Source organism: Mytilus californianus, unplaced genomic scaffold (genome assembly GCF_021869535.1).
Source record: "Mytilus californianus isolate M0D057914Y unplaced genomic scaffold, xbMytCali1.0.p SCAF_4, whole genome shotgun sequence".
NCBI classification, from domain to species: domain Eukaryota; kingdom Metazoa; phylum Mollusca; class Bivalvia; order Mytilida; family Mytilidae; genus Mytilus; species Mytilus californianus.
This window is the reverse complement of record NW_026262690.1, coordinates 121,676,688-121,700,651: the sequence shown is the minus strand read 5'-3', so window position 1 is coordinate 121,700,651 and position 23,964 is coordinate 121,676,688. Positions and strand designations below refer to the sequence as shown.

General features: G+C 31.9%; 1 protein-coding gene across 2 annotated transcripts; it reads right to left on the bottom strand.

Moving 5' to 3' along the window:
- Positions 1-538: 538 nt before the first annotated feature.
- On the bottom strand, positions 539-23,913 carry LOC127739265 (RNA polymerase-associated protein RTF1 homolog). Of its 2 annotated transcripts, XM_052250917.1 has the most exons (17): positions 23,758-23,913; positions 20,187-20,300; positions 19,598-19,733; positions 18,522-18,720; positions 18,092-18,294; positions 15,309-15,525; positions 9,027-9,122; positions 7,950-8,040; positions 7,648-7,730; positions 6,574-6,769; positions 6,154-6,231; positions 5,365-5,486; positions 4,849-4,984; positions 4,176-4,271; positions 3,643-3,669; positions 1,991-2,084; positions 539-952 (listed from the first exon to the last, which is right to left on the bottom strand). In XM_052250917.1, the coding sequence occupies exons 1-17, from the start codon at positions 23,833-23,835 to the stop codon at positions 846-848; spliced, it is 2,073 nt and encodes a 690-aa protein (XP_052106877.1). In that variant the 5' UTR covers positions 23,836-23,913; the 3' UTR covers positions 539-845. The 2 variants fall into 2 exon arrangements, with proteins under 2 accessions (XP_052106877.1, XP_052106879.1); XM_052250919.1 differs by lacking the exon at positions 3,643-3,669.
- Between the last annotated feature and the right edge of the window lie 51 nt (positions 23,914-23,964).

Below are 23,964 nucleotides of genomic sequence, written 5' to 3'. Positions count from 1 at the left end.
CAATCGGTTGAAGAAATACAAAAACAAACAAAAGTGCAATAAACAACTCTGACAAGTGGATTCATGTACATGTATAAAGGCTCTTACTTCAGAGATTTAAGAATAGGGGGGGACTAGCTGCCAACTGGTAGAAATGTAGACTGGCCCATGACGAAAACATATTGACCTCCAACAGTCATCAAGTTTGTTATTCTAATCAAAAAATTTAAGGACAACTAATACTTCCAGGGTATGACAAAGAAATATTGTTTAAGTCCAAGGTACAAACTCTCATGTCGTAAGCTGAGAGAAACATTAGAAAACAAGCTTTATACTGTTGAACATGTTACACAGTATCACTCTAAATATAAACCTGATAAATATAAAAACATTAGAAATACCATAAAACTGTACTGTACATATACAGGTATAAGTAAACATTTTAAACTTTTAGGACCAAATTAAAATTTGATTTGGCAAGGGACACAATATTTTCTTAATATTTTTCAGCAAAAAAACATACCACAGTTATTTATAAAGAAAATGTAATTTTTTCCCCCCACTTCGCTCATCCATTAATCCTTAAACATGGTCCATATAATGCAAGTTTTTTTTAATGATACTGTAAGTGACAGAGAATTTTTCTATCAGACTCTCTTACATGAATTATATGCTATATATGTCCTTCTCTAAAACAAGATATACTAAATAAAAAAACGATAAACATGACATCTCTGTAGTGAAAACACATATTTTGAAATGAAATGAAAAGTCAACACACATACACATGATTCAGATCAGACACACCTACTCAAACATCCTTCATCATTCACACACAAACATTCACACACACACACATACTGGTACTAAATAAGTCCTTTCATCTTCTTATATTCAGCTAGGTTAAGGGATCGTTTTGGTGCTGCTCCTTCACGACTGGTTTCACTGGTTTTATTAACAATCATAGAGGGAGCTGAAAAATAGACCATTATAATAATTTAATAGTATTAGTATATCACTATTGTTTATTCACAGAGGATAACAAGCATTCTGGAGTATTGCATGGCAATACATAATCCACTACCGGTTAAAAATTTATGGTTCTGGAACAAAATGCTACCTTAATCTATAACTTGTCATGGTGTAAACTATGTAACAAATATCAAGTCAATATCTTCAAGCATGACGAAAAAAGTGCCGAAAACTGATTATTTGAGTGAATTTTCTAAGTCCAAGGACCATAACTCTGCACAAAATCATCAGGCCGGAACAAAATTCGAACTTGATCTGTAAATTGTCATGATAAAACAATACACCAAATATCAAATCAATATCTTCAAGCACGAAGAGGTGACGTCAAAATTTATTATTATATCACATACCTATGAGGTGCGGTCAATATACAATTATGGCCCTCAGTGAAATAAACTTTTTGGGCTGACAATTTTGGATATTCATTGCTTCTAAGGGCCCACAATTGTTTTATTATTCCGAACTAACTATTGAAGGGCGTTTTGAACCATTGAAAAAGCACTTGCCCTACTGTAGTAACAGATTGTCAAAACACTCCTGTTAGAAAACTATTTGGTGTTTTAGAATTTCTTGTATGTACAACACATTATTTAAAGGTAGACTCTTTTTGTAAAATATTGATAGATCTGAAAACAACTGTTTATGCGAGATATTTTGACACTAGATGAATTTCAAAGCCTTGTTTCCACTTCACTTGATGGGTTTCGTACGTGACCGTTGCCATTTTGTTTACATATATCCGTGACCTCATTTTGATGGGAGAAAACTTGTGTACAAATCAAAAAGCTCAAAAGCTTATTCACTGGTAAATAATAGGGTTATTCATCGCTGGGTGTTAATTTTTAGGATTATTCATCCTTCCTTGCATTTAAATGAAAATTAACTGAATTATTCCATGTCACATGATACTGTGTTACCCAATGAAATTATTTATCATATATATAAGCTATAATAATATGTCTATTGTTATATTACATACCTGATGAGGTGACGTCAAGATCTATTGTTATATCAAAATCATGATCAGCAAATAAATCTTGTTGCTTTTTATCTGTAGTTTTTAAAGGTGATATCTGCAAAAAAAAAATATCAAAATGCCTAAATTTTTTTATGTCTTTAGACACCTTGCTGTTGTTGCTATACAAGAGGGACTGTTGTATTTTATTTTATATGAAAAGTCACCCCAATCCTATAATCAGAATATTACTTACACAATAGAACGTATTTTAAAGCAATTATTAGTTATTTATAAAAAAAATTAAACAAAACTGTGTTTAAGAAATTTCCTTTAAAATTGATCGAAATATTTTTTATACTACCAGCATTAATTTTTAACAGCATATGATACTATATATGTGCTAGCTAAAGGAAAATCCAACATTATAAGTTACCTTAAAATATTTATGAATCTGACCTTACTGAACTTTAATAAGTAAGTGAAATTTCAAATGAGAAGAGATAAGAAAAAACATGGTTAACATAGTGAGATAAATATTTAAAATAGAAGAAAATAGATTATGGATGGTAGAAAGATATATCTTATTCTTAGACAATTTATACTTCCCCAAAGGTTGATTATTTTTGTTATGTGATTCCCTTGATCTCAGTACTTCTTTTGTCAATTTTCAACTATGACATTTTATTTTCTTCTTTCCTCTGACTTCACTATTGTGACGTCACATAGAAAGAGCACAACCTTTATGCAGATCATTGAAACATAAAGATAAACTTTGCATACATATCGTCTAAAATAATTAGAGAAACAGATTCTACCATCGTATCTAGTGGAATGCTATATGTCTCAACTGTCCAGTTAAATTGTAAATATTTAAAATGCACAACAAGCCTCACATTTTAAATTTGAAAGTATAACTGTCTCGAAAGGAGAAATATCATATCACACTCAATGCAGTGGTAGAATCTATACTTCTGTGTCTGGTTATTTCCCTTGTCAACCAGGGAACTTTTCTACTCATAATGAAAATAAATCGGGGAAAAAGATGGTTGGTGAATACCTGGCCCTTATATCTAGAAAATCCAAACAGATAAAGGACAGGCCAACCAAACCAGTCTATTATATGTACATTCAAAACACAAGTAAATCTCGTAGAAATCAAAACAGTACAGTCAACTATAGATATATCGTTTTTTAATCAATTTCATTAAAACTGCTTTTTTTTTAAATCATGAGCACTTTAACTTTTTTTTAAAAAATATTTTCCAAGTTAGAGGAAAACCTGACACAAGTTGAATTTTACTTTATGTTACAACTTAGTAAATACTAGGTGGTGCTGAATATGGCTTAGATTGGTTTACTAATTTTTTACTATCAATATTTCTTTAAATCATAGTTCCAGTTCAATGTAAATCAATAAGTTCTCATTTAGTCTTTTAGCACTAGACTTTCATATGTTGTTTTACGCTACTGGCTAGCTCTATTTGAATGCATCCATCAATGTTGACAGCTTATCCTATACTCTATTCAAATTTAGGAAAAGTTGCAAGCAGCCAAAATTGCACCTAGCATTTACTGAAATTGCTACTGTGTGACATTTTATAAACTTGATAGTAGCCATTCCAAGTGTATCTAACACTACTTGAATCAATTAACTTTACTGTTTTGAGATATACCTTTCTATGATCTCTTTGTTCTTCAGCCTGGAAAATACATTGGATGAAATTAGGGAATAAACAGTCATTTTGAAGATCTCAAGATTTCAAAAGGTTCAGAGTTTATTGTACAAGGTTAACTTACAGCATCAGACCAATATTTATCAGAATATTGCTAGTGTCGAGAGTGATCTTCAGAATGACTGAATAAATAAAAATTTGCACGAAACAAAGCAAAGCACCACAAAATAATCTGATCCATTACATTTATACATTCAAGCAAATGATAATACAAAATTCAAAGCCCCAAACTTGAAAATTAACCAAGGAAAATTGATAGTACAGTTCTATCTAATTTTAAAGCAGCCATTTAAAACAAATATAACAGTACAATATTTGGAATTTGAAATAGAAAAAAAAACCCAAAGTATTGCTATTCCATATCCTTTAGGTTATTCTAGATATCAACAAAAAGAGTTACCACTTTATTGTTTACCCAAACATGCATAAATTTTGATTATCTTTTACACTTCTTTAGGCAAATAAATATATACCTTCAATGATGGGAGTTTGAGGTTCAATGATTGGCTTTCGTTTTTAAGTTGACCTTCTTTGGCTTCTTTCAATGGTTCCTTTGCCTGCAAACCAACCTGAAATAAAACAAACCTTCAAATATTGTGCAGGATGTAAGAGAATCTGAATATCAAAAAAGATTCACAACATAAATTCAAGAATGTGCAAATCATATCAGTGAAATAACACTATTGTTAGTCTCCAATTGGTTATTTTTCGATATTTGAATTCTTTTGACTAGCTATTCTTATAAAAATGGCTTTTAATGCAAAATAAAGTAAAAAATACCAGGGGCCATATAATTTTTTATGTTTTCTTTTATGCATTATTTAAATGCATTGACGTCTTGACAACACCTATTGTTTTATATGTCAGAGGAGTGAGAGTAGACATGAAATTATCAGGGTTAACACTGTATGTTCTAAAATATATAGTGTTCCTTGGTTTAGACAGATTACAATACATACAGATTACCTTCTAGATTTTGATGTAATAATAAAATCAAGCAACTTACTAGTGATAAATCAGGTCAGAATAATATTTTTGTGCAAAAAAAGGATATTTTGCAACAATCAAAAGATTACTTAGATTTTTTATTTCATCTAACGTAATAAACTTGTTTCTATACATCATTTTTAATGTCATATGACCTACCTTGGTAACCATGGTCGGACGACACTGTCGTCTGGTAAATGGATCAGCTACTTTATTTTTCATTTCTGCTACTTCAACTTTACATGCTTCTTCTGATTCTATCAAATTACGCTGTCTGTTTCTCTGGTTGATGTAACTAAAGAAAAGGTAATAAACGATGAAAATTCAGAATTGTTGCATGCATTTATTATTAATTTTGTTGATCAATGAACATAAATGTGGGATTAATTAATGCTTTTTTCACAGGAAATGCTGAAATTTAACAATTTGATTAGAATTTAATTAATCTGATACAGATTCCTGTCACATTTTTTGGCATTAATTAAAAAAAAAAATTTCAGTGACCTTCATCTGTCTAACTCTGTTGCCCTTAAACACTTACATACCTGAGATAGTTAATTTTCTGTGACCTTTGATGGTCTAACTCAGTTGCCCTTAAACACTTACATACCTGAGATAGTTAATTTTCTGTGACCTTCGATGGTCTAACTCAGTGCTTCTTAAACAATGACATACCTGATAGAGTTAATTTTCTGTGACCTTCGCCGATCTAACTCAGTTGCCCTTTCCTCTAAATCTTCTAATTCCTGTTGAAGTTTACCTTGTTGATCAACATTGCCTTCCATGTCTGCCATTTCCTATGAAAAATTAATATTCATCAATAAATTCTGATGATTTTGATGGAAATTTATTTTTTGCTTTGTATACTCTTTCCCAGAATAGTTTGGGATAGATTGGGGGCACTTTATTTTTTACCCTGCCATGCAACAAAGTTCAATCTATTGATTTCAATAATTGTTCAGGCTATCTTTCTTTAATTACCACTCTTCAAATTTTAACAGAAGTGTGCCTAACAATTCTCCATACAATTAATTCTGAAACAGCCCCAAAAGAAAATTCTAACACTGTGTTTTCACAGTTTACTCTCTTGGTCACTGATTTCCCAATTAGAACTGGGAAGTGTGGTACTAAAATTTTACTGAATGAAACGCACTAAAATATAATACCTTTTTCAATATTTCCATTGTAAATTTTTCATTTCAATTAATTATCTGCAATTTATTTTGATAACAAACATTCAAGAGATGAAAAATTGTATCTACACCTCTCTATTGTTGAAGACTGATATGTTGACTTCTAGATGTCTTGTGATAATTTGTGTCCTTGGGTTGCTGTCTCATTGACAAATACCCCTTATTTCCCTTAATCCTTAGTAGAGATCTAGACAGGTAAGTCATCATGGCAGCTCGTCAACATTAAATAAACTATACATAAACTTAACACGACCAACAATCTTCAACTGACCTTTTGTTTCAATAAAATGGTTTTCTTTACAGCATAATTATGAGGATTCTTTTTAAACCTTTGTTTTTCTGCTACAATCTGTAATAAAGAGTAAATATTTAGCTGTAAGTCTTCTGTCTTAGTATGTATTTAGTATAAAAAAAAATATTATTGAGGGTATTATTAATAACATGCTCAGTGTAAAACTTTGATGTTTTCGCATCCATCATCTTTAAAATTAAGTTTTGGAAAATTTAGGACTAATTTTTCAATGATAATATTGGTAAAGTGATTTACACTTTACAGTTTACACAAAACCACTAATATTCAACCGAAGTTTTGTTATCTATATATATAACAGACTTAAAACTATTGTCAATTCATTTATTTTCACAAGTGCCCATTTTCGTTAACGAATAAAAACAAATCTACTGTACTTACTTCTTCAATATCGTTTTCCTTAAATTTATAGTTTGCAGCCTCTGCAATGTCTTTGACTTTTTTTTCAATATCATCTACAGTTGGTAATGTTAGACCTCCTAACAACATGGCTTCTTTCCATTTAAAGAATTCTGAATCTGTATAGTCTTGGTTTGATACAAACTCTAATCGGTAAACCCTTTCTGAATGACCATGTCTGCAAAATAATAAGCATAAAAAATTTTTCAAATCAAATCAAAACAAACTCTAAAATTTAAACCCAAGGCCAACCTATGATCCCTGAACCACACATTCATGGATGGTACCTAATAAAATTTCAGAAAAGGCTCTAGTAACACTAGCTAATGTGCCACATCTGAGTGGCACATGTCCAATATAAATATCCCTGAAATAAAACATTATCAAGAGATTTTATCCAGAAACTAAGATTTTGAAGAATACGTATTACATGTAGCTGTCAGTTTTGTAATTGTGACTTTGACCTCTGACATATTGACCTAAAAATCCATAGTCTTTGTTCCTTTTCTACTATCTACTACTTATATTCATAATACACAACAAGGGTATCTCAAGATGTCACCCAGAAACAAATTGCCCCTCATTTTCTTTATTAAGTCTATAATTAGCATCAATAACCTATTGACCTGAAAAAATATAGGGCTCTTCCAATTGCCTTTATCTTCCATCTATATAAGTTTCATTTAAATCCAACAGAGGAACCTCACAAAGTTATCAAACAGAAACCAGTATCTCCTCAAACATTTCCTTTTTTTAGTAACACTAAAATGATCCTTGACACACTGACTGCTAGTTTCAGAAAAGAGGATAGTAGAATAATCCAATAAATATTTACACAAGTTTGTTTTTTTAAATTGTGCAAATAAACCCATAACTTTTAAACAATAATTATGAAATAAAACCCTAATCTAGAGAGTGAAATAGACAAAGACTCATCCATTATTGTGTTCACATCCATCATTTTGCTGTTGATGAAGGAAATAGCTTCAAGAGTGATGCAAACAAAGTTGCAAAAATTGTCTCCTGGAAATTTCTCTCCATGTTCTGTTTGCTTACCTTAGTTTTAATCCTTTATTTGTTCTAGTTGTCCCTAATTGGTAAACTTTTGCTGTTTCTACAACATCTATTATTTCAGCTACCTGCAATTAAAGACATAAAGAATATTAACAAAACAAATGAACCATCAGTAATTTATAATTTATTTTTTTTGATTTTAGAAGGTAATGATAAGTTTTTTTTTAACATTTCCTGTTTTATCATTCCAGTTTCTAACTTTGTAAATTCCAAAGATATCAATAACAAATATGCCAGAGCTTCTGTATTTCTATGACTACAACAATCTAACAAATTTTTCATACCCTATATACAGCTCTGCCTTCATGATTTCCTATACCAATCCTTACATAACAACCTGCCACAGTTTTCCTAAAGAAAGGCATATGTACCCATCTACAAAACATATAAATAAACAACTAAAACAAATGTATCATATACTCTGGATTCATCATTCATCGTGGGGTACTCATTTTCTTTGATTTAGAGGGTATATCTTAACCATTTATAGATGAGTGAACCAACACTTTGTAGATCTAGATCTTCAACATCATAGAACCGCACGTGGCATGTGCACTCCAATCTTAATTTGACTAGGATTGTCAGTTTTCCTACCAAAGGTCGTGGTTCTCTCCGGCACTCCGGCTTCCTCCACCAATAGAAACTGACTGCCACAAATAGCACAATAGTGTTGAAAGTGGTGTTAAACACCAATCAATCAAATCAAATTGATCAACATCATAGTATCTCTAAGACTTTATATGCAGAATTTTGATAAAATCACAAAAACACAATTATTCCTCAATGTACAAAAATTGGTACTCTCAATCATAAATGAATCGTCAAGTATTGGATTGCATGAAAAGATGGCACTCTATCCATCATTATTGGCTACCTGAAAGCTTATGCTACATCTATAATGGTCCATTTGCTGATTTGATTGTCTTATTACACACTTTTAACACAATCTGTTTCCCTTTGTGAATTATTAGACTGGTTCTATACTGCACAAAATGGACTTATGCCCAAGCAAAGTATGATATGTTGAGACATTTAAACCAATTTTTAGTGAAAAATAACTACTGGTATCAAAAGTATTTAACACATATTACACACAGATGAGTTTGCTAAGTCTAGCCAACTTTGTTGCGATTTATTTTTAGGATTTTTAACTTTGTTGGTGTATTCATATTAGAAAAGAACCAATTTTGACATAGCCACAATTTATTTGCTAGTCATATAAATATATCACTTGCGAAATTTAGTTTGTTCAAAGAGCCTATTCAACTTATGAAAATCATAATGGAATGGGTATAGCCTTTTTGTAAAATAAATTTTATGGCCTACCAAATTGTGAACACTAAGAATAATGCAGTACATACCTCTCTATTTTATGCCGAGACAGTCTGACCTTTTGTAATTGTTCCTTCGTAGACACATACTGCACTTTTTTCTTTGATCTCTGGTAATTATAATATCTACAATAAATAACAACAATTTCTATAAACTAAGTATTAGCTTGTACTTTATCTGAAACATTGAAAATCATACAACCCAAATCAATAGATGGGTTTACCTATAATTGACCTAGAAAACATGGGCGCATCCATTAACCTCTCACGTGTACCGATCAGCCATTACAACCGTGAATAAAATGCTTCGCTGGGCGCAGCTTGATACGACCGCAGAGGTCGAACCCTGAACAGTTGGGGCAAGTATGGACACAACATTCAAGCTTGATACAGCTCTGAATTTGGATTGTGATTAAATATTTGACACAGCATAGGTTTCTGACACACTAGAATGTGGTCTAAGAACTTCAATTTTTTTAATTTACCTATTATGGTCCAATGTCCAAAATCAAAATACATGGTTAGATTCAGCATATCAAAGAACCCCATATATTCAATTTTTGTTGAAATCAAACAAAGTTTAATTTTGGACCCCAACTTGGACAAACTTGAAAACTGGTCCCATAATCAAAAATCTAAACACATGTTTAGATTCAGCATATCAAAGTACCCCAAGAATTCAATTTTTGTTAAAATCAAACTAAGTTTAATTTTGGACCCTTTGGACCTTAATGTAGACCAATTTAAAAAACGGGACCCAAAATTAAAAATCTAAAAACACGGTTAGATTTGGCATATCAAAGAACCCCAATAATTCAATTTTTGATGAAATCAAACAAAGTTTAATTTTGGACCCTTTTGACCTCAATATGAACCAATTTGATAGCGGGCCCTCAAATAAAAAATCTAAATACATGGTAAGATTCAGCATATCAAAGAACCCCATATATTCAATTTTTGTTGAAATCAAACAAAGATTAATTTTGGACCCCAATTTGGACCAACTTGAAAACTGGGCCAAAAATCTAAATACATGTTTAGATTCAGCATATCAAAGAACCCCATATATTCAATTTTTGTTGAAATCAAACAAAGTTTAATTTTGGACCCCAACTTGGACAAACTTGAAAACTGGGCCCATAATCAAAAATCTAAACACATGTTTAGATTCAGCATATCAAAGTACCCCAAGAATTCAATTTTTGTTAAAATCAAACTAAGTTTAATTTTGGACCCTTTGGACTTTAATGTAGACCAATTTAAAAAACGGGACCCAAAATTAAAAATCTAAATACACGGTTAGATTTGGCATATCAAAGAACCCCAATAATTAAATTTTTGATGAAATCAAACAAAGTTTAATTTTGGACCCTTTTGACCTCAATATGAACCAATTTGATAGCGGGCCCACAATTAAAAAATCTAAATACATGGTAAGATTCAGCATATCAAAGAACCCCATATATTCAATTTTTGTTGAAATCAAACAAAGTTTAATTTTGGACCCCAATTTGGACCAACTTGAAAACTGGGCCAAAAATCTAAAATCTAAATACATGTTTAGATTCAGCATATCAAAGAACCCCATATATTCAATTTTTGTTGAAATCAAACAAAGTTTAATTTTGGACCCCAACTTGGACAAACTTGAAAACTGGGCCCATAATCAAAAATCTAAACACATGTTTAGATTCAGCATATCAAAGAACCCCAAGAATTCAATTTTTGTTAAAATCAAACTAAGTTTAATTTTGGACCCTTTGGACCTTAATGTAGACCAATTTAAAAACGGGACCCAAAATTAAAAATCTAAATACACGGTTAGATTTGGCATATCAAAGAACCCCAATAATTCAATTTTTGATGAAATCAAACAAAGTTTAATTTTGGACCCTTTTGACCTCAATATGAACCAATTTGATAGCGGGTCCACAAATAAAAAATCTAAATACATGGTTAGATTCAGCATATCAAAGAACCCCAAAAATTCAATTTTTGATGAAATCAAACAAAGTTTAATTTTGGACCCTTTTGACCTCAATGTGGACAAAGTTGATAACGGGGCCCAAAAATCAAAAATCTAAATACATGGTTAGATTCAGCATATCAAAGAACCCCATATTTTCAATTTTTGTTGAAATCAAACAAAGTCTAATTTTGGACCCCGATTTGGACCAACTTGAAAACTGGGCCCATAATCAAAAATCTAAATACATGATTAGATTCAGCATATCAAAGTACCCTAAAAATTCAATTTTTGTTAAAATCAAACTAAGTTTAATTTTGGACCCTTTTGACCTTAATGTAAACCAATTTGAAAACGGAACCAAAAATTAAGAATCTAAATACACGGTTAGATTCGGCATATCAAAGAACCCAAATAATTCAATTTTTGATGAAATCAAACAAAGTTAAATTTTGGACCCTTTTGACCTCAATGTGGACCAATTTAAAAACGGTACCCAAAATCCAAAAACTTAATACACGGTTAGATTCAGCATATTAAAGAACCCCAAGAATTCAAGATTAAAACCCCATTGAAATTGATCAAGAAATAAGCAATTTATACGAAGTATCTTCTTTTGCACAATACTGTGCAATTGAATATTTCTTGCTATTGTGCAATACTGTACAATTGACAATTTCTTGCTATTGCGCAATATTGTGCTATTGGATATTTCTTGCTATTGCGTAATACTGTGCAATTGAAGATTTCTTGCTATTGCGCAATACTGTGCAATTGAAGATTTCTTGCTATTGTGCAATACTGTGCAATTGAAAATTTCTTAGTATTGCACAATACTTATTATATAATAATTTACACATCCTGTTTGGTGTGTATCTCCTACCATATCATTATTATTTGCTCTTAATTATTAATCAGAAATAACCAACTTAAAATGGAAAATTTTAAAAGGAAAAAAAAAGGAAAAAAAGAAAAAAAAAGAAAAAAAAAAATCCCCCCCCCCCCAAATTTTTGAACCCCCTTATGATTCATCACCCCCAAACTCAATCCCAGCCTTCCCTTTGTGGTATGGTACCTTGCAGTACAATTTCAGAGAGATCCATACACTTGAACACAAGTTATTGTCTGGAAACTAGAAAAATGCTTATTTTTGGCCCCTTTTTGGCCCCCAATTCCTAAACGTTTCGGGCAATTACCCCCAAACTCAATTCCAGCTTTCCCTTTGTGATATGGAACCTTGTAGTACAATTTCAGAAATATCCAAACACTTACACACAAGTTATTGTCATGAAACTAGAAAAATGCTTGTTTTTTGCCCCTTTTTTGGCCCCTAATTCCAAAAATTTTGAGGCAATTACCCCCAAAATCAATTACAGCCTTCCCTTTGTGATATGGAACCTTGTGGTACAATGTCAGAGAGATCCATACACTTACACACAAGTTATTGTCTGGAAGTTACAAAAATGCTTATTTTTGGCCCCTTTTTGGCCCCTAATTCCTGAACTGTTGGTACCATAACCCCCAAAATCAATCCCCACCTTCCTTTCGTGGTATTGAACCTTATGGTAAAATTTCATGGAGATCCATTCACTTAAACTAAAGTTAGAGTGCGAAAACCAATGTGTCTTCGGACGACGCTGGACGACGCCAGACGACGACGACGATGACGACGCCAACGTCATACCAATATACGACCAAAAAATTTTCAATTTTTGCGGTCGTATAAAAATAACGCACGTGTATTGATCAAAACATTATCGATTTTCTGTTTACATTTGTATTTCTTTCATTTTCTGATTTATTTTACTATGGATACTGCCGAAAGTTATGAAAATGTGGAGGCATTTCTTGTGCAGTTAATAGTTGTACAAATAATCGTAGATGTGGAAAAAAAATCAATATTTGAATTACACAACGAGTTGCACAATGACTGCCCCTCAGTCCTTGTTTGATTCCATATAACATGTTACTTGTATAAGTCTCATTTGATGCCTTCTGACGAGCCAACAAAACTTGAGTGGATCAAAGCTTTAGGCAGAAAAACTTTGCATCAACAGGTTTTTGTATGGTCCGGACATTTATTTTCTGGATGGTGCACCGACTGCACACAATCCGTTTATTTTTTTAAATAAAACTTGTTATGAAAGTAAAATTACACAGGCAGACGAATGTTGACACGTCGTGAAACGACTGTTAAAAAAACTTAAATTAATCTATGAAAATTAATCCGATGACTACAGTGCATCTGCCTCTTTTTGTAAAGAAAATCCACACATCAGATGCGGATCCAGGATTTTGAAAAAGGGGGGGGGGGGGGGTGCCGTGGGCCCCCAAACTAGACAAATAAATGTAGCTCAATAAAGGGTGTGCGGGAACCCCCAACCCCTAAATTCCCGCTGAACATTTCTTTAAATAATAACAATGAAACCTACCCTGAGGCTACATGTAGTTTTAATTGTAAGCAAATCAACCCAGTATGAAGAGACGAACTTTTTTATTCATGACGACTATTTTTATGCTGCAAAATAGACAGACATTAATTCCGACAACATCAACTCAGACAAAAATATTGTTAACAGAGGAGTAAGGAGTTCAAAATTAAAAAAAAGGGGGGAACCACGTCAGCGTATAGAAATATTATGAACGACATTGACGCCTTATTGTATACTTATGTAACTATATATATATTTATAAGTGTTCTTTACTTTAGTGGAATTATTACACAAATTTAATTTTCAACTACGATATAGCAGTTTAGCTGTTGCTCGATCGTACTGATGATCGAGGTGAACACTTAGTTTGATATTTGGTTATTTTGGACGGCACTTTCATATTTCGAAAAGTAAGGCTTGTAAAACATTTTATTCCTGGGTGCCAGTTCTTGCTGAAAACCTTAAAGGTTTTACAAACAGCTGCATCCATAGACAAATCCTAGCAAAACTTACTATTAAGGGCCCTTCCCTATAAGCCTCATCTTAATGGTCCATATACATGATATATGTAGGCCTGTGTGCTCAAAGTATATAGTCACTTTACTTTCTTTATACGACGTATACAGTAACTTCTGTGAAACTTGATTTGAACTTTCCTCATTAATAGATTATTCTGTGCATGAATAATTAAATTTTACAAATCAGAAAGAATGTTTCAAAGGTCTTGGTAGTCAAATAGTTTACTAGAACCTACGAACCACAAGCACAAAACTCTCGTCTCTGTGAACAAAGTTTATCATCAAACGGTACATGTCTATAGGTATATTTTTTCAATAGAGACAAGTAACTGCGCGTCAGAGAAAACGGGCTGTCGAATGATAGGACCGTCGGATAAGAGGATTGTTGAATTTTAGGACTGTCTCATTATAGGTCTGACTACAGAAATTTCTATGATTTGATAAAATTGCACCTGGTTTTTCTAATATATCTCATTTGACCCGGCAAGACAATTTATTTTTTATTTATGTATGTGTTATAATAATCAATAATGATAATAATCGATATGTAGCCTGGGATTAGTATTCGTATATATTATATCCCGGGTGTAATGTATCAAATACAGTTATATTCTAAGGACAACACCTGGCCTGCAATACACTGAAAATTTTAATGTCCATTCCTTATCTAATTACTTTATTATTTATAGCATTTATAATTTTGTCGAGGTCTAATACGCCTTCACATTCTTGTGTTTACGTTAATTATATGCGGTCTGGGAAATAGATGTATATCTAGTTTATATTTTTTCACAGTTGTAATGGCGACGCTACTACGATGACGCATAGGAGTCGTGTCACAAACTAAGGCAGATAATTGGAAAAACTTGTCTATACTTAACCAATTTTCTTGAAAATGAAAAAATTTTTTATATATTTATAAATCTTAATTTAATAGTTCAAATGTCAGTGAAAATGAGACAAAATAAGGCCCTAATCACACCCTGTCCTTTTAGTTTTCTCAAATTATGATTTAAGATTTTTGTCAGGCCTTGAACATTCCATCAATCTGAAATCCACCTTAATTATTTATTAAAGATAATTCTTTTAATGTCTGTCATATTTTTTTTTTTAATGAGACAAAAATGTCCTACATGGCCATTATTTGTAAGAGTTTTTAAGTATTCAGGAAACTGTAAGATGTTGACAGCTGAAATTACTTCACATTATAGCATGCTCACAAAAAGCTTGATACCAAATTTCACGAATCTGATTTTTATACAAATTTTCAGGGGAGGACAGACTGATTGATGGAAACACGCACAGACAGACATAAAGTATTTTACCCCTCCTTCTGAGCGGGGGTATAATTACCCAATTATCTTTGCTTTTAATAATTCATACACAGAACACTTACTCGTTTTCTGATTGTGACCCCTCATCTGATGACCTTTCACCACTTGATGATTCAGATTCAGATTTTGCTTCACGGACCTCCATTTTATTATCTTTACGAACATCATCCTCATTTTCCTCTTCATCTTCATCTTCATCCTCATCATCAGAGTAAATATCATCAGCTTTCAGGGTCTTTTTCCTTTTTTCTTCTAATTTCTTTTGTTTAGTGGCCTCTTCTGTAAATAAAACCAATCAATTTTCAATGTATACGTAAATTTAAAAAAATAATCAAATCAATATTTGAGGCTACAAAACACAGGAAGTGATTCCATTAAATTATCATCTAAAGACTTTTTTTATGGCGCATCAAATGCTAGTAATTTTATGTGATTTACTCTTAAAATTCCTTTTTATAAACTTTTACAGAAATAGACACAATGGTGTCATCTTGTGTTCACCATATCTCTTACAATATAAGAAATACAAACAAAGATGGAACTTTTGATGAACAAATAGCTTGCTATGCCATACAGGTTTTTCTCATTGTGAAGGGTGTACATTGACCTATATTTGCTAATTTTTGCTCATTGTGAAGGATGTACAGTGTCCTATATTTGCTAACTTCTACATCATTTGGTCTCTGGTGGAGATTTTTTTTTTTAATAAAGATGACACAAACAATATTAAGACAGTCAAAATGAATGGACATTATTGCAGTTAATACAGCCTTGCTGGAACATTGAAAACAAATCCTTTCTTTTATGTAACGATTTTTGATAATGGTTTCAATCAATAATAAAATGCTCCGCTGGGGCGCAGCTTGATACGACCGCAGAGGTCGAACCCTGAACAGTTGGGGTAAGTATGGACACAACATTCAAGCTTGATACAGCACTGAATTTGGATTGTAATTAAATATTTGACACAGCATAGGTTTCTGACACAGAATGAAAGTGGTCTAAGAACTTAAAAATTTTTAATTTACCTATTCAAACCATATCATTATTATTTGCTTTTATATATAAATCAGAAATAACCAATTTAAAATGGAAAATTTTAAAGAAAAAAAAGGAAAAAAAAAAACCCCAAAATTTTTTGAACCCCCTTATGATTCATCAGCCCCAAACTCAATCCCAGCCTTCCCTTTGTGGTATGGTATCTTGCAGTACAATTTCAGAGAGATCCATACACTTGAACACAAGTTATTGTCTGGAAACTAGAAAAATGCTTGTTTTTTGGCCCCTTTTTGGCCCCAAATTCCTAAACGTTTAGGGCAATTACCCCCAAACTCAAACCCAGCTTTCCCTTTGTGATATGGAACCTTGCAGTACAATTTCATAAAGATCCATACACTTACACACAAAATATTGTCCTGAAACTAGAAAAATGCTTGTTTTTTTGCCCTTTTATGGCCCCTAATTACTAAAATTTTAAGGGAATTACCCCCAAAATCAATCCCAGCCTTCCCTTTGTGGTATGGTACCTTGCAGTACAATTTCAGAGAGATCCATACACTTGAACACAAGTTATTGTCTGGAAACTAGAAAAATGCTTATTTTTGGTCCCTTTTTGGCCCCTTATTCCTTAACTTTTTGGGCAATTACCCCAAACTCAATTCCAGCTTTCCTTTTGTGATATGGAACCTTGTTGTACAATTTCATAAAGATCCATACACTTACACACAAGTTATTGTCATGAAACTAGAAAAATGCTTGTTTTTTGCCCCTTTTTGGCCCCTAATTCCTAAAATTTGGAGGCAATTACCCCCAAAATCAATCCCAGCATTCCCTTTGTGATATGGAACCTTGTGGTACAATGTCAGAGGGATCCATACACTTACACACAAGTTATTGTCATGAAACAAGAAAAATGCTTGTTTTTTGCCCCTTTTTGGCCCCTAATTCCTAAAATTTGGAGGCAATTACCCCCAAAATCAATCCCAGCATTCCCTTTGTGATATGGAACCTTGTGGTACAATGTCAGAGAGATCCATACACTTACACACAAGTTATGTCTGGAAGTTACAAAAATGCTTATTTTTGGCCCCTTTTTGGCCCCTAATTCCTTAACTGTTGGTACCATAACCGTCAAAATCAATCCCCACCTTCCTTTTGTGGTATTGAACCTTATGGTAAAATTTCATTGAGATCCATTCACTTAAACTAAAGTGAGAGTGCGAAAACTAATGTGTCTTCGGACGATGACGACGACGACGCCAACGTCATACCAATATATGACTACAAAAATTTTTTTGCGGTCGTATAAAAATGTGGAGTAGGCTAATTTTTGGTCTTAACTTATACTTTTGTATTTTTTTTTCAAAAATGTCTGTTTGTGGGGAAATAACAAAAATTTATGGAACAGAACTAATGTATGGCTTAAAATTCTTTTTCAAACTCATCCAGTTATTTTTAATTTTACCTCCGAAGCTCTGTCATTTAGCTTTTATGTGACTTGACCTTTTTATATTACTATAAGTTCAGCATAAGCAGATTACATCTTGCAAAGAAATGGGTTAACAATTTTTGAAATTTTGGCTGTAACATGCAGTAAATTTCCCTAATACTGCTGGTTCATGATTTTTCATTGGATACCAATTTTCATGGATTTCATGGACACAGAAGAACCACAAATTTAAATGATCAAAGAATTTCAAAATTTCCAAAGGAATATATGCAGGCATTGTTAAAACCACTAAATCAAAAATCCACAAAAAAGCAAGTTTTTCTCAATCCACGTAAATATGTACTCACAAAAATAAATCAACTCAGTAACCAGAATTCAATGAATCCTAAAACAAACCTTGTCTCTTCTTTTCTTCTCTCTTGGCCTTTATTTCTTTAAGGACAGAAAATTTCCCTGAATCTTTTTTCTCTTCAATATTTTTCCGTCTTTCTTTACTACGCTGACTTGTGGACCTTTCTAACAAAGACTCAGCAAACTGCTTGTCTTTTTTCTTTTGTTGCTGTTTTTTGGCCTGTCTTAATTTCTTTTCTATATCAAATCTGAAAGAAATAGATAATTTTATTATCATAATGAAATAAATTTCAGCTCAATTAATCTTTAAAATTATGAAACTTGCAGTTCCTTAGAGTGTATTTTTGGATTAAAAAATTAATGTCAGAGAATTTTACATTTCATGCGTTTCTTAGTATTATTTTCTGGTTTGTTTTCCTGATTTTTTTCCTGTGTTGCCTTAACCTTCCAAATCATTTTCGCTGTACAATCCTACCTTGTTTTTAGAGCTTCTCTTCTTTCGATTCTGTTATACAAAATTTGTTCCCTTTCTTTTTCAGTCATTTTTTCGAGGCGTAATCGATCTTCTTCGTCTCCGATTAAGTTTTCATCATAGCCATCGTTGAAAGTCTCTTTATCTGATTCATATTCAGACCCCGAGTTACCAGCTGGGCTATCAGACTCTGACACTTCACCTATAATAAAAGTAATTATGAAATACAATATATTCTGCTTTTTTAAACACAGATTTATCACATGAAAAATAATAATACATTGAAGTGAAATGTAAAGTAAATATTAATGAGACAACAAGCAAACATCAGTTTACTAAAAATAGACATCTAGAGATCAACATACCAAGGTAAACCACCTAAATCAAAGGCACACAACAATCTTTAATTCCCCATGTCAAGACAAAAAGTTAGGCAATTCAATGAAAAACAATTGACCATAAAACATAGTCCAAGATTTTATAACTTGGTCATCTTTCCCATATGTATGCTCAATAAATGATTGTCATCTAATGACCTGTTGAGACATTCATCATTGATGTTCATAGTAGGGACACAGATATTTACCTTCCAGAATAATTATGGAGTTTCACTTAAATATTCCAATAATACTTCACTTTCACAACAATAAACATATGTATTTTTTCCCCATTTAATAACATACTAGCACCAGTAATATTTTGTGGTACTGTGGATTTATTTATTTTCGTGGGTACCAATTTTCGTGGGTTGAGGAAAAATTTCCTTAGTCTGCTTACAAGCCTAAAGAAAATTTGTAATTCATTGAACATTTAAATTTGTGGTTCACTTTTAGCCACGAAATGAACGAAAATTGGTATCCAAAGAAAAAGGAATCCACAGTATCTTGCTGTTTACTGAACAATGTTTCAAACTCCTAGCATTATGTAAGGGAGATAATTCTCTTATTTTTGTTTCTTTTCAGCAACATACCTCCCACCGTCTCTTGATTCATGGCTCATTTACACCCCCTCTCATGGTTAAAATATTTAATAAAAGAAGGGAGGTAATCCATTGCTGTTTAGCATGTTTAGTTACATACCTTCCTCGGGTTCTGAAACATGTTTCTCACTTTCAGCTTCACTCTCGGAAGACGATAAAGCTGAGGATTTCCTGCTCGTCTTTTTGGCAGCTTTTCCCTTCTTCTTTTTCTTTTTACCTTTGCCATTTACTGTCCACTGTAAATTTAAAATCATTTAGTAAATTTTGCAACAAGATCCAATAATCTCTAGCTATAAAAGTTCTTTAATTTTTGTGAAAATTTACTATCTTTTTAGTATTCTTAAACCAAATCTAAATAAGCTCCATTACATGCCAATTGACTGAAAAAAAAACATTCTTGAAAATAGTGAGGCATGAATAATATTCTGCACTAAAAGGCCTTAGGGTTTCTATGAAATCAGTGTTCTCATTTTGTACCCAGTTTTCTACACATATAGATATTCCAAAAATAAGCATATATCCTAAAAAAACATATAGTATATCAATAAAAAAGAACCTTTAACACAGTCAACTCTAAATGATATTAATTTCTCTGAGAGCTACAGTAGTGAATATTTGACCAATTAATCATGTTTACCCTGACATTGTTATATACATTATAACATGATCTAGCCTTGAACCATACTTACATCATCATCACTTTCAGATGTCTCAGAATCGGAATCACTCTGTGATGCTGCTGCTGAGTTTTGAGATTCAGAATTTGGTCGTTTCCTTTTGCTTTTAGCCAGTGCTTTCAGATCCTGAAAGAAACCCATATATCTTGGACTTTGTTTTTGAAATCATTAATATAACTGATGTATCAATATAATCATCATCACTAATTCAACTTAATTATTTGAATATAAACAAATTTAGCAAACTTAAGCATATCATTTTCCTGGATTTATTATTGTCAGATGGTTTTTTTTTTTAAATTCTTACTTTTAAGTGGCCACTTTTACTAAAAAAAATTTATATTAAGTATATGCATTTAGATTTTATACATGTCCCTTACGTACCTAAGGGGGCAATAAAAAAATCAATGAGATTTATTTCAAAATCATCAAAAATTTATATCAATGCATTGATTACCAAATATAAAAGCAACTATCTGCTCAATACCTGTAATGTTGACTTATTATTATTTTACAAGCAGTGAAAACCAGGTTTAATTGTTATTATGACTGGATATTGATAATGTCTTCATGGCTTATCATTTACAGAATAAAAAGATTGGCTAGTTTTTGAGTTCATAGGTTTTTAAAAGATGATTTGTTTATGAACGAAATAAGTGTTCCTAACTTTTCACCTCAAGGTTACATAAATTAGTTTTGGCTAATCTGCTGACTTAAATCTGAACACAGACTATCAGCATAAAGAATTATGGAATTTGAGAGTATTTTCATAAATAAAGTAAAATCTGGCATGTCTTCTCTTATCTTATCAATATGAATACAAAGTGGTGTGGATTATACGTCAATAAGAAAGTGGTGTGGGCTATACGTCAATAAGAAAGTGATGTGGGCTATACATCAATAAGAAAGTGATGTGGGTTATACGTCACTAAGAAAGTGATGTGGGCTATACATGCAAGTCAATAAGAAAGTGATGTGGGTTATACGTCAATAAGAAAGTGATGTGGGTTGTACGTCAATAGGAAAGTGATGTGGGTTATACGTCAATAAGAAAGTGATGTGGGTTATATGTCAATATAAAGTGATGTGAGTTAAACGTCAATAGGAAAGTGATGTGGGTTAAACGTCAATAAGAAAGTGATGTGGGTTATATGTCAATAGGAAAGTGATGTGGGTTATACGTCAATAGGATAGTGATGTGGGTTATACGTCAATAAGAAAGTGATGCAGGTTATACGTCAATAGGAAAGTGGTGTGGTTTATACGTCAATAGGAAAGTGATGTGGGTTATACGTCAATAGGAAAGTGATGTGGGTTATATGTCAATATAAAGTGATGCGAGTTAAACGTCAATAGGAAAGTGATGTGGGTTAAACGTCAATAAGAAAGTGATGTGGGTTATATGTCAATAGGAAAGTGATGTGGGTTATACGTCAATAGGATAGTGATGTGGGTTATACGTCAATAAGAAAGTGATGCGGGTTATACGTCAATAGGAAAGTGGTGTGGTTTATACGTCAATAGGAAAGTGATGTGGGTTATACGTCAATAAGAAAGTGATGGTGGTTATATGTCAATATAAAGTGATGTGAGTTAAACGTCAATAGGAAAGTGATGTGGGTTAAACGTCAATAAGAAAGTGATGTGGGTTATACGTCAATAGGAAAGTGATGTGGGTTATACGTCAATAAGAAAGTGATGTGGGTTATACGTCAATAAGAAAATGATCCAACAACACAAATAATCAAAAGATATCTAGAGGTCAACCAATATTCTTCAACAATCAATTTTGACAATAAACAGAGCCTATACTTTATACCAAGCTCTTAACTGTCTACTGTCTTTCAAATCGTCTTTTTCTACTATAAAATGTATTTATATTTAAAACACATGAAAAACATTTTCTATTTCAAAAGTGCATTTCAACTTCAAGACATTTTTAATGAGTGCATAGTTTTATTATTATTTTTTTTTATTATTAAGCTTATTGAAGCATATAAATGTAGGCCTAATCTGATATATTTTGAATGATAAAATTTTTTTTTAAAAACCACAGAAATGAAACCTTTAACATTAAAAATCGTTGATTTATTACTTTAAAGTTTCTTTTAAGTTATGGACTTAGTTCCTTTCTATTTGTATTTTTATTTGCATTAAGTACAAATTTCCAGCTAGCCAGGAAGAAAAACACACACAAAATTAAAACCGTACCTATAAACTTAACAAGACAAACAGATTGATACCATTTTTTGAACATCCAAAATACTTCCTGTTTTTTTTAAATCATTTAATGACAGATGTGGATCCATGATTTAGAAAAAAAGGGGCCCAAAAACTAAGCACTGTTAGGTAAGTGGAACAAGTAAAAACGTCTATGCATTAACCAAATATGTAGCTCCATAAGCCCCCCCCCCCCTAAATCTGCCTCTATGTATATTTGTATTTGTTAAATGTTCCTATAAACATCCAAAAATCTTGATTTTCATGATTAAATAATTTTTGGATATTTTTAATTCTTTTTATCTAATACCATTAAAAATCTACCACCAAGCAGACACAATACATAGAAAGGATTGGATTTATCACAAAAAAATATTTCTGTTATCTGAGTTTTTAACCAGAAAATAAATAATTGCTACTTTATGCAAAATGCTGCTTTCAATTTCAATTGTGAATGTTTATAATTTTTTGTTTACAACTACAAGACAGACTATATAATATATTTCTGTTATCTGAGTTTTTAACCAGAAAATAAATAATTGCTACTTTATGCAAAATGTTGTTTCAAATTCAATTGAGAATGTTTATAATTTTTTGTTTACAACTACAAGACAGACTAAAGGGTGTTCATCACTTAAAATCCTTTGGTACATTTTAACTAGAAATATGTTTCCAACCAGTTTTAAAAATATATTTACATTTGGAAACTTAAACCTATATTTGATCATATTTATCATGTTTATTGGAAATTTCCTTAAGTAATTTTTTCAGAAATTGGTTAAGCAGAAATAGTCAGTAAAATTCACTTAGAATAACACCATTTAATACTTTCAGTTTAATTTCCTTTCTGAATTCAAATTACAAAACATCCTCAGCTAAACCTGAATAGTATTTTGACATAAATCCCAAGTTCACGAAAATATAATACAACTAAGTAGACAAATGTAAACAAGACCATTTATGTTAAAAAATAAAGGGGCAATTTAATGGCTAAATTTAATGATAATATCGAGTATTTTCTGCACATTCATTTGGCCATGTAGACATTTGCACACTACACACTCACTTTTCCTCTTATTCAATGAGGTTTTATTTAGTGTTTTTATGCAAAGAGTGGTGAAATGCATTATTTTATAGATATGTTAAAATCCTAGTTAAGAAGATATGGTGTTAAAAATCCAAGATCATGATCGAGAAAATTAGCTGTTTGACTATATATGTGTAAGGGGAAATAAAGGATGGTGGGAGAGAGGTCTTATATTTTTTGTTTGGCTTCACTTTGTGTGAAGCTTTATAAATCCACATGAATGCTCTGTAAAACGTATATATCCACTGAATTTCTAAACAATCATTAGTGTCATACTTCATCAATGTTTGATCCACTGTCACTTTCTTCACTATCTGAATCGATTAGAGCTGCGCTCTTTTTTCTTTTCGACATTTTTCTCACAGAATTTCTGAAAGTCTATTATAAAAATAAAATGGAGCGCTAATGTCTTTCCCACAATGCAATTTGTGAATAAACCGTCAGTCAAATGTTTTTATTTTTAGTTTTTCCATTCGGAAATTG